We start from the raw sequence: 12684 nt of genomic DNA on the forward strand, positions 1-12684 counted from the left end.
TATATTTAACGATTTATTCTGACAGGTGACATTTAATTTGATTTTTTTGAATTTTTATTCCGAAATACTTTGATTGCAAAATGTAAAAAATTAAAAATTTGTGCAACTTAATCTTTTGAAGTATGTAGAACCATTTTTTTTAAATTTGTACCATTTTTTGCATTTTTAAATTTTTTTTACTAGTACCCAGTTTATTTACTTATATCTTTGCAATCGAACGCTTCGAAGATACGCATGGATGCTCATTTTTGAAGCAATTCGGATAGGTCCTAATGTAAGTAATTATTGATAAGCAATTCGGAAAGGTCCAAATGTAAGTAATTACAGAAGCTTTCACATTTTATTATTTTCACAAATTATTCATAGTAAAGAAATGGTACAAAAGGCCTAAAATATCCTAATGTTTTTGCATATTTGCAAAAATTTACCGATGGTAAATTCTTCACTATGCATTATATAGATAAAGCTCAGACATATATTTATTAATTTTTGTTCCGTAATTATAGAATACCTCATAAATAATCAAAGTTCCACAAACAATAATCTACAAGATAAAGATCATAAGATTCTCAAATATCTTTACAAGTTGTTAGTATTGGCAATAAACCAGTCTCTGCTAAACAAATCATTTTTATTTTTACATACACAGAATAATATACTACAAAAAAGGCGATATGTCTGTTCAACGAATAACAGCAGTGCATTATTTGGCTTTAGTATAAGATTATCACAAGTATTCATAATTAATTAAGGATTTCTTATTTTCGCTAATGATCCTGAGTTCAGTTTCAGTTATATTAATATCCTGTTTTTTCAACGTAGCACTATGGCTATTTTAGGACTGACTTCGTAATTTTGAACTGCGGACAGATGTCGAGGATGATACATGAGCTGGAAACCCCACTCCAAACTTCCACACCCCTCCAATAGGAGGGCGCGCGGCCACGACGGATTTAACGTGCACTAGAACCACTTGCAAGACGGTTCTTCGATGGAATCAGGTCTCGGACTTGAAACCCTCAGGTTCCTAGGCCAAGACCTTACCACCAGGCCGCCAAGGCTCCTTTTGCCGATGGCCCTTCCTTCAGTATGCATCATATGGTTTACGCTTAGTCATATATTTTTTAATCTTTGTTCTGTAATTGTAGAATATCTTATGTAAATAAATATCAGCTATAAATAGTGACCCCAATAGCATTCTGCTGGACAAAGATCACAACTTTAGCAAATATATTTATAAGTTGTTATTATTGACAATAAACCAAGCACTACCAAACAAATCCTTTTTATTATTACTTATACAGAATAACATAAATATAATAATGTATTATCAAAAATCGATATGTCTTTTCATCAAATGAATGAATAACAGTAGTGGATTTTTTTGGCATCAATATAAGTTTATCACAAGTATTCAAAATTAATGATTTCTTATTCGTATTAATAATCCTAAAACATGAAGTTAAATTTTAATGTGTAGTACAACAAAACAAATTCAAAATTAAAAGAAAAGACTTTTAATTTAAAATGTTGCCTTATATTACTTTTTTAAGTAAGATACTTCCCAGACAAATTAAATACAAACATTTCAAAGGAGGCTGGTGTATCCCAGATAACTTCAGAAATTCAGAGACCGTAGCCGTAAAAAGGATCGTCATAGGAAGGAACATCATAGTAGCTTGGTATGGGAAGACGATCAGAGACTATAGGAGTAGGGGCGTAGTTGACCTGCTGACCGATTCCCCTGTAATCATGGTAACCGTATTGACCTGTAACTTCTCCGGTATAGTCCCGGATTTGTTCGGAGTGCTGGTGATGATGAGGGTTTCTGAAGTAGTATTCAGCTTGGTAAGGACGAGTACGATAAGGATTCTAAAAGGAAAATTAAAAAACAAAAAATACATATAGTTTTATTCAGTGTTTTTGAAATCGATTGTTTCATTAAAAATTTCAACTCATCGTATTTTTATCCGTTACTGTCATACAAATTTCGTAAATAAATCCTTGTGATTTTTTTTTATGAAAAAAGCAATTAACTACTTTTTTTTGCTATTTTTTAAAAATGCAACTAAACATTAAGAAACTGACGATTGCACAGTAAAGCAAAAATGATGATATTTCAGATAATGATTATCAAGAAGTCGATTTTAGATAGAGTGAAATAGTATTGAACTTTTTGCATTTGCCACAGATAATTCGAGCGAGTAAGTTGATAAAACTATAAGCTCTCGTACATGTAAAAATTTAAAAAATCCAAATACTAATGCATTTAGAAAAAAAATAAAAAATAAATCATCATTTTTTTCATGCCCTTATTAAATTAAGATAAGATAGATAAGGAATTAAAACAAAATATAATATACAGACTTTAAGTTCAATTTCTAAATTTCCACAGATATAAGAGCTTATAATTTTTTTTTTTCATCAATTTACTTTCCCGAGTTATCTCGGGCAAATGAAAAAAGTTAAGTATTAGTCCCCTATATTCAAAATCTATTTCTTTATAATCATTATCTGAAAAATTATCTGCATCGTTTTCGCTTTCATGCGCAATCGCCATTTTTTTTTTTTTTACTCTTTTTCAAAGCAATTATTTATCTATTAGCCATTGTATATACAATTGGGCATAATACGTGTCCAGTCCCAAAAACATGTATCCTGAAGCAACAAAGCTCACCAATAAAACGTGGCAAACAGGCTATCAAAGAACAATATTTTCTTCCTTTTTAAGCTCCAGGTCGAGTAAACACGTGATAAAAGAAATCGCACTGACATATTTTGATAGCCCTGAGTTTTCTCGGGTCAATAGTTAATTTTAATATGCATGAAGCCTAGATAAGAAAATCAGAGGAGCGGTTAAACCAATACGAAATGAGGATTGAAATCTGACAAAAAAGGCTCAAACATTTTCTGCTTTTACATTAGGAATTTCAGTCTCAAACGAATTACTATGGAATTTCAGTCCCAAAGTGCGCGCATTGTTTCTAATTGCAGAATGTATTATTATTTTTTATCGCTTTTTTGAAAAAGAAAAAAAAAAGTGTTACCATTGAAGTTTGTATTGTAATCAATATAGTAATATTTTAATTTTTTTCAAAAACATCATTTGTCCGCCAATGCAACTTTAACTAAGATTTGTTTAAATATATGAGTTAAACACTGTTGGAGAAAATTAATAGTTATTTTAATTAAAGGAAAATATCAAACAGCTTTTCAAATCCTTTATAATCATACATTTATAGCAATAATAAAACCGCTCAAATGGTCTCCCAAAATCTTTCTATCTAGTCAAGCCAGAGGACGCTTTGCATGGCAATGACATATAATAGTTACGAAATACTGTAAATATATAAAGTGTTGGAAGGAATTTAGCATTTTTATTGAATATATCGGGTCATCCCTGGCGAATTTTTCGGCGATTAATCTCTGACATGCTGTCAATAGTACACAAAAATTAAATTTGTATTTTAGACACGTTTATCTTAACCGATTGAAACAAGGATTTTCACAAAACTGCATTTCGAGTTACAAAGTATCATATCAAATTTAATATGTTTAAGTCGTTGTGTTTTTGAATTATCGAGTTTATATATTTCTGAAAGTACAGGCAGACAGACGGTCAACCCTTTGTTGATAGAGTTTACACTACAGATGCTAAATATGTGTACCGAATCTCATTTATTTAGCTTTCTTCTTTTTGTAGTTATCGTACTTATATTCGAACAGCCGATATATGTTTATATATGACTTATATTCAAACAGTCGGACAGACGATCTCCCTCTGATCAGATTTTACGCAAAATGTGACAGAAATCAGCAAATTTGGTGTAAACACCGAATACCAAATTTCAACCATTTAGCTCAAAGAGTTTTTGAGTTATCTTTATCACAGACAGACGGGTATTTTTTAAACGTGTTTTTCGAATTCAGGGAGTTCTGAAATGGGCAGATTCGTTAAAATCTCAAGTTCAAATTTTTTGACGATTACTATACTTTCTGTATACTATATACGAGAAAAAAAAGTAGAATGTATGAAAGTAAATAATAGTTAAATATTATAAAAACTCATTATTTCATAATAAAATAATTTATAGCGCCTTTTTATAATAGTTGAGATATGTAAACGAGTTTCGTATTACTGCCATTGCTCCTTCTCTCTCAATTTTAGCGAATTATTAATGATGCATCAGTACTGATAAGCATCGGAATTTTAGTCACAAATAGAGAGTAAAAACAATTCTTATTTTTTTAACAATACTATGAGGACTTACATAGAATAACATGCTTACTAGGAAAAAAATCATTTATATTCTTAATGGCTTTCTAAATTTTTTTGCATGAATTGTTAATAATTACATATAATACTTACATCATGATAAACTTGACCATGAACGTCAGCAAGGAAAATACAAGCTAATACTATGATACAGAACATCTGAATGAAATAAAGATATATCCATTAATTACATTTACAAAGACGTCACAGTTACGCATTTTAAAACGTGGCCTTCTGTTTTGAATGAATGCTGATGTGTTTTGTAATAAATATTCAAATCTACATTTTCCATAATACAATTAATTGGGCTCGCAAAAATGCCAGATAAAATACTAAGATCTTTGATTTTATGATATAGTCTTCTTTTTTAATATTTTGTTCATATAAATAAAAAGACTGGAAATAATAAATTATTTATCAGGCATATAAAGCAAAAAAGGAAAAAAAAAAATATGTAAATTGAAGGCTTTTTAAATCAATTTTTCATTTACAATACTTTGTTGTTGAATTATTGCGAATATAAATAAAATATTTTTTATCGTTTGATATACAAAAATTCCAATAATCATAAAAGAATCATCAACTTTTTATAAAATATTTAGAAATATTTTAAATTAATATTAAAACCAAAAAAATGAAATAAAATGAATAACAAATAAATAAAACGAAGCATTTATAAATAAAAAAATATATAATGATTAAAATCTTATTCAATTATTACATTTTTCATTACAAAAAATAAGGTATTTTACACTATCCAGAAGCAGGATAAAATTTTTAGAACTAATATATTTATTGATATCTTTTACGCTGTTAAAAATAACATAAATAAAATAAAAATATAATTATAAATTATAAAAAATCATTAATGAAATTATTTAAATTATCTTTAGTTAAAATGAAAAATTATATCATCATCTGCTTACTTTCACTATGTTTATATATTTCGTGTTTGTCCGCGTTTTCCAGGGAAATGTGACGCTCCATATCTTCTCGAAGTCTATTTATGTTCATATTGTTGCATAACTGAACATAAATGCCAATGATGCAATGAAGTCTTTCCACTCTTTCAAATCACAATCTTTGGTGCCTCGGAGTTTTGAAATTTTGAACTTTCTGAGCGACGGAAACAGAGTTATTTCTGATCGGTATCTGCGCCTTGAATTGAGCAATTTATAAAAGGTCTGTATTTAAAATGGTAATTAAAGCATTTCTCTTCGCCATAAAATAATGTTACATGTAAAGGATTAAAGCATAAAAAAATATACATTTTCTTTTTTGAAATACATATTTTAATGAATGGCAATGTATTTAAACAAAAATTGTTGTTTTGGTTTTCTGGCTGTAGTGAAAATAGGTTTTCTTGCTGTAGTGGGTTTTTTCTTTAGCTGTAGAAATTGCTGTATTGGAAAAAAAGGAATTTTCACTTCAATTTTTTTTTACTATATTTTTAACATGACTGCTAGAACTATTTTTATAACCAATTCTGAGTTTTCGACTAAAATTTTAAACTTGGGCTTTTCAGTAACCCTCAGGAGGTTTTTATTCAGTAAAATTAAATTTCAAACCCTTTTAAAATGTCATTTTCTGAATTTTTTTTAGCATAGGTTGTTTAGTTCAAATTATCAAGCAAATTAGGAAATAAAGTAGCATCACTATTCCGTTTTGCACGAGTCCGAAGTTTATGAAACTTTATTAACTTTATTTATCATAAAAAAGTGAAATGCTTTTTTTTAGAGGAAGGTATAGCTTTTATTAGCTTACTATAAAATCGCATTTCAATTTCTAATATTAAAATACATATCTATTTCAGAAGTTAGGTAACAAACATTTGCTGTTAAATTTAGATGAAGAAAAAGTTTAGAAATAACATTTATAACTTAGTAGTTTGCTGGAATTTTATATTATGTAAATAGTAATAAAATTAATTTCAGAAGTTAGGAAACAAAGCTCTGCTGTTAATTTTAGATTGAAGAAAAGTTTAGAAATAAAATTTACAACGTAGTAGTTTGTTGGAATTTTATATTATGTAAATAGCAAGAAAATCATTTCAGAAGTTAGGTAACAAACCTCTGCTGTTAAATTTAGATGGAATAAAAGTTTAGAAATAACATTTATAACGTAGTTGTTAGTTGGAGTTTTATATTTGGAAAATAGCAATAAAATTAAAAGCGATACCTTTTAAAATAATTATTACGTTTTGGAAAAGACACAACAATAACACTTAAATTTCTAATATTAAAATAAATATATTTCAGCAATTAGGTGGTAAACCCTTGCTGTTAAATTTAAATATAGGAATGGTTCAAAAATAATATTGAAAACGGCGCAATGCACTGGGTTTTGCATATTAGTTAAATAGCAATAAAATTAAAAATAATACCATTTTAAAAATAAATATTATCTTTCGGAAACGGTCTATTAAAAGTCTAAAAGGCATTTTATTATATTAATATAAAATTATTTATTTTTAATAATTTATTATAGTTAAATTTTTATTTGTTATAATATAATTAAAATGATATAACAAGCTCCTATTCTTGGGCAGATAAACCTTATTCAGCTATTTTATCAACAACGGACATTTCTTTAGTTTCAAAATTAATTATAGAAAGATTATCAAAATTATTCTCTTCAATATTGATTTATGAGTTATGAATATTGTTTATATAAATCAATCTATTGTTGCTCATTTTACCGAAATAACTTTTTCAAATGCTAATTCATCGAAATATATGAGCTTCGCATTAATTAATTTTTTTTTAACAATTGTGATATTTAGGCCTTATTTTTCAGAAGAGTTGGCCTCATTTCGAAGTTTCGATCAAGTGACTTTGGCTAAATTAAACTTAAGCAAAAAAAAAAAAAAAAAAAAAGTTTAACTGAGCCGGAACAACTGCGAACAATGATGTTTCTTCATTTATTGAAGCTGCAAACGAAGAAAGTGAGTAATTAGAAAATTATTTACGAATCAAGGAAATTACCCAAGTTAATTAGTGATTTAGTTTAGGTACTAAAAAAACGCTGAGAAAAGAAAAGTTGAAAAAATTGGATTGTCACTTCCTCTCTATTATGTCCTCTTCCTTCAAATTTAGATCTTAACTTTGCTCCGCTAATATACTCATAAAAAATGGAAATCCATATAAAGTTATAAAAAAGACTCGATTAATTTAGAACTCGAAATGTATATGAATATAAATTTCTGCGAAACTTCTTCGCGATTTTTTGGTAGCTTGTAAGCATAGTGGCCTCATAGATAAAAAAAAAAACTGATTCGAGACCGGATTATCACAGATTGGAAAATCCGTCGCATATGCGCATTTAATCTACATTCAAAATCAAACATCAGTCATTGGTGATATGGCAGTATGGAAAGTAAGTAGCGGGCTCAGGTATATTTCTCATAATCAGACTTTGGTTAAGAATGAGAGTTATGTTCTAAAGTATTTCTCAGATAATTTCAGGGACAGTTTTTAATCTAAAAAAAAATCATACTACATATCTTTATTTTGAATATAATATTTTCTTAGTTACTTTGTAATTACTACAAGAAGAAAAAAGATCATCTGTTTGTATATATTAATTAAATGCATATCTTGTCATTGATATAAATTGAATCAATTGATTGCAAATATATTAATATTACACGTTACGAACATGCTTGGCCTTCATTAAAATCATTTCCCAATAGCTCATTTCTGAACTATTATAGATTGACACACATTTAAAATAAAAAATACTCTAAATGGTATAAAAAATTTGTGTTTCAGTCAATTTATAAATTTCCAAAAACATTGAATTTTTAATCTTTATCTACCCAGGGATATAATTTCTAGCATACAAAGCATACGAAAAATTAATTACGATCGAAAAGATTTTGACATTTCAGTTCTTCCTGAAATTTAAAAACAGACTTATGGAATCATGTCTACCTGTTTGTCTATTTGTCTATGAACCGCAATAATTCAAAAACGCTTTGAACTAGGCAAATGCAATTTGGCATGCGGACTTTCAACCAAATTTGGGGATTTCTATCATACGAACGAAACCCATTTAGAGAAGGTCTATCTCTCTGGCTATTTGGATATAAATGAATTTGCTAACTACAAAACATAAAGAGTAAGAAAAATATAATTTGGTGCACAGGTTTAGCATTTAAAATGTAAATATTTTGAACCAAATCTGTTAAATAGGTGTTGGGTTTCTCAAGCATATAAATGAAATAACTCAAACATGCATGGTAATAAATAATTGAAATTTCTCATGTTATCTTATGAATACAATTACAGATCTATTTCAAATTTTGCTTTCAGACAATTGCAAAATAGTAGTCCAAAATATGTATTTAGTTTTCTAATACCCTTGTATTAGTCGTATATCAACGATTATTTGCCAAAAAAAGCATGATAGATTCGGGATAACCCTTAACTGGGGACTTGCGGTCTGTGAGACCGCTAGTGATGTATTTTCGGTCACCCTTATTCTATTTTTATCTCAATTGAATGGATTGACCCTGTAGCTTTCTGTTTTGGGACCTTCAATACACGTGCACTTTTTCAACTTATTTCAGTGGATGCTTTTTAAAATAATTCAGTTATTTGTTTTAGCGTGGTCTCTAAGACCACACCTCCCTGTTAGTGTCCCAGTGATAAACAAGGCTTATCAGATGGCGCTAAAACTTGGGCTCCGAAATATCATCCAATTTACTGATCCTATTATGAAGTAGTGCTCCAGACACTTTTAAATGAAGCAGAAAGGGATTTCAGTGATAAGCATAATTGTACAGAAGAGTTTTGCATTGAAAGTGCGCATTCAACTGATTCTGATATGTATGTTCAAATATAATTTATTTTTCTAGTGATAATGCATTTTGAAAAATTTATAAAATATATTAATATACCAAGATATATATATATACAGAATTTATAGGTTGATTTTTATACTAGTTTTTAACCTGAATGTTTAAAATGCCCTAGAAAACCGTGCAATGAAAGTCACACAAGCCGATAAAAAAAGGGCCAATTTTACCCATTGTCAGTTTTTTTATTTTTCATATAATTGTTGAATTTTACATTATATTGTCTTCTATATATCTTCATATACTGCAAAAATAAATATGATTTAAAAAGTAAAAAGTAATATGTTTTTTCAAGAATATTATTTATTATAACATGTAATTTGAGAAGAAAATGTATATTACAACGCATTTATTTTTTTCAATGCTAATATATTTCGAAAATTTTCTAAAACATATCTATATATGAAGAAATATATCTGCAAAATAGATTGGCAGTTTTTCATACTAACACATTCGTTAGAAAATTTAATTTGAGTGTAAATGAAATGCGGTCTCATAGACCGCACCTCCCCAGTTAAGTCCTAAAAGGTCGCCTCCCCAGTTTATGGATGAATATCATTTCTCATTTATATTATTCGCCAATTAACTAATGCACATAATTCAAATTAGTATGTGTATTAATTGCTTAGAAAATAGCAATTAATACACAATTACAATTAGTAATTAATACACAAAACCGTTTTCTTACTACTAAGTACACAACTAGCATGAATGAAAATAAAAATCAGAACACTCATGATGCTCACAATTTCGCAAAATTTCATGGTTTTATATGGAGGGAAGACGAAAGCACCTTTATTATTTAGTATACGATAAAATTTCGAGGAGAGAACTTTCTCTCAGTAATTAGTTGGATACTTTCAACATACTGTGACCAAAACGGACAAGTTATTAATATTTGAATTTCATCAATTTAGGACAATTATCAGAAATAGAATTTTTGACTTCATGTTCTTCTTTGAGTTAGCCATTTAAATTTGTGATATTCAAATCTTTGAAGCTAACCAGTTTTGCACACAGAAAAGAATTTTTTTTCTTTATTTAGAATGGTAATGTATCAAAAATGTTTCATTAAATATGACTAATACCACTTCGTGGAGTAATGTATAGAAGTTTAGACTTCGAAATAGTTTTATTACTACGCTTATTGATTTAAACCTTAATAAAATATTAATTTACATCATGTTAAGCATTTTCTCAACTAGCAGTATACGGAAATGTCTCTAGACAATAGCAATTGCGGCGCAATTAGTATTTCTTGTACTTTTAACAAGTGTTACTATCTCAACTTCCTTGAATTCTAACGTTTTATAATAATATTCAAAAATTCCAAATAAACTTACGAACCTAAATTCTGTGTATGTCCCCAATGTCTATGTTGCAATATCTTTTTATCTATTCAAATATTGATGGTTAAAAGCCATAAAATTATCTAATCCCATTTAATGCACGATCATTAATATTATTTTGTGACTTTTACGAACTTTATATTTTAAAGCGTACAACATCAAACTCCTGATAATTCAAAATATTAAAAAAATGTGTATTACTTTCATAAAAGCGAAAAAATTTAGTAGTAATTAGAACATAAGTTTCTTGGTATACGTTTATTACTTCAAACTACAACTTACTCAACAATTTGAAAAAAGACATTCGTTTAAAAAAGAAGTGATGTATTATAATATGAATGATTTTTTTAAAATAAATATCTGGAAAGAAATGGAAAAAAACTGGTAAGATATTCATTTAACCTAGCTTTTACAAAAATGTATCAAAAAAGCAATAATTAAAAAAGAAAAAATAATTGCAAACTGATTATCTACATTTTCATCAGTTCCTTACAGGTTTCGCAGGCTTGTAATCAAAAGGTGGTATCAAAAGAACAGCCTTCTGTACAGAAATGTTAATCCTTATTTATTTCTGAAGCATTGCAAGATAGGCATGGAATTTAACTGATTTAATCTTTGTTACATTGTTAACTGATTTAATCTTTGTTAAAAATTACTACATTTTCAAAAGAATATGCAAAAAATACAATTTTCTGTCACACAAATTCAAGAATTTATCTCTGAAGATAACATCTAAATTGTATCAAAGTAAAAGTATGTAAATTATTTGAAATACATGTGACATTGTGTCAAAGACAAATAATTTTTTTTTGAAATAAAATATTTTAATAACTAAATTTTTTTGAAAAGAGAAAGGATAATACTCAAAATTTTTGAAGAGTGAAGGGAAAAAACTATCTTCACAATTTACGGGTTAAAAATGATTTTGATAATATGGCATCAACCAACAAAAAATAAATGTAGTATTTTTGAGGAAGGAATCATTTTAAAGTTTCAGTAGCAGAGTTAATATTTTGCAAACTGATAATTTTAAAGAAAATTCAAAAAAATATACCTGATAATGGTATAAAAAAATGTTTTTAATATTGTTTCAATTTTTTTGTGGTAAATGGTAAAACATGACTTGCAGAAAGGATATCTTAGCTATTAAAATAAATAATATTAAATATACCCATATTATAAAACCTATAAAAGGAAAAACATTTACAAAATATATATTATAATTTCTTTATTATTAACATTACCAAGGCTAATGATAAGTCAAACTATTAAACGAAAAAAAAATATTTAATAACCGAAATATGATCAAGAATATAAGTACATATTTTACAAGTAATTTATAAAAAAGGGAAAACTAAACAGAAATTCAAACACACACACACGCGCACGTACGCACGCATATTTATATATTATAATATATATTCTGTTTCAAGCCTAGCATCATGGTGATGTAAGCAAGCGTAATATTTAGTTTTTTAATGAAAAGATAAATGTGTTTTTATTAGTTTTTTTCTAAAAGAAACAGATTTTATTATATAAAAATAATTATAACTTTTAATAAAACAAAATAAAATTTTCACTGTTTTATAATTAATCCGTATGCTTAATATTCAAAAAATAAATAACTCCATATTTGAAATTATTATTTGTTGCATCTAATCTGCAATTCAAAAAAGCACCGCAAGTTCGTTGAAATTAAAGTATTCTATTTCTATTAAAAATTAATAATTCTCTGACTTATAAATCATTATGAAATTAAATGAAATATAATCTCAATGTAGAAATATATTTTATTCCAAATTAATAAGGGAAATTATTATTTTTTTAAATTTTCTTGAGTCATCATCATCTCAAATCATATGCACACCGATATTCTATTTAGGACAAAACCGAACAACAAAAACAAGAGCTAGAAAAGGGCATGGAGCTTTATGGTTTCACAGACTGCAAAGGAATTGTTTATCATATCATCTACTTTCCTGACAAGGCCTCATTCAGAGCTTTCGTCAATACCAACGAGCCATGAACTACCAACCAAAATCCTGCTGTTGCTCACTTGATTCCTATCCATTTCGTCTAATTAAAGTAGTTAGTCAAACCTTATCCGTACTCTTTCAAATGGTCATACATTAGAGCGTAGAGATTTCAGAGATGGAAGTGGACACGCAAGAATCTTGGGATATACTGGTCTTATTGGCTGA

General features: G+C 27.8%; 1 protein-coding gene across 1 annotated transcript; it reads right to left on the reverse strand.

Moving 5' to 3' along the window:
• Window positions 1-1549: 1549 nt before the first annotated feature.
• Window positions 1550-5235, reverse strand: LOC129983685 (uncharacterized). Its single transcript, XM_056093269.1, has 3 exons — window positions 5203-5235; window positions 4370-4435; window positions 1550-1872 (listed from the first exon to the last, which is right to left on the reverse strand). The coding sequence occupies exons 2-3, from the start codon at window positions 4433-4435 to the stop codon at window positions 1627-1629; spliced, it is 312 nt and encodes a 103-aa protein (XP_055949244.1). The 5' UTR covers window positions 5203-5235; the 3' UTR covers window positions 1550-1626.
• Window positions 5236-12684: the final 7449 nt, after the last annotated feature.

This window comes from Argiope bruennichi, chromosome 9, assembly GCF_947563725.1.
Source record: "Argiope bruennichi chromosome 9, qqArgBrue1.1, whole genome shotgun sequence".
In the NCBI taxonomy this organism is placed as follows: domain Eukaryota; kingdom Metazoa; phylum Arthropoda; class Arachnida; order Araneae; family Araneidae; genus Argiope; species Argiope bruennichi.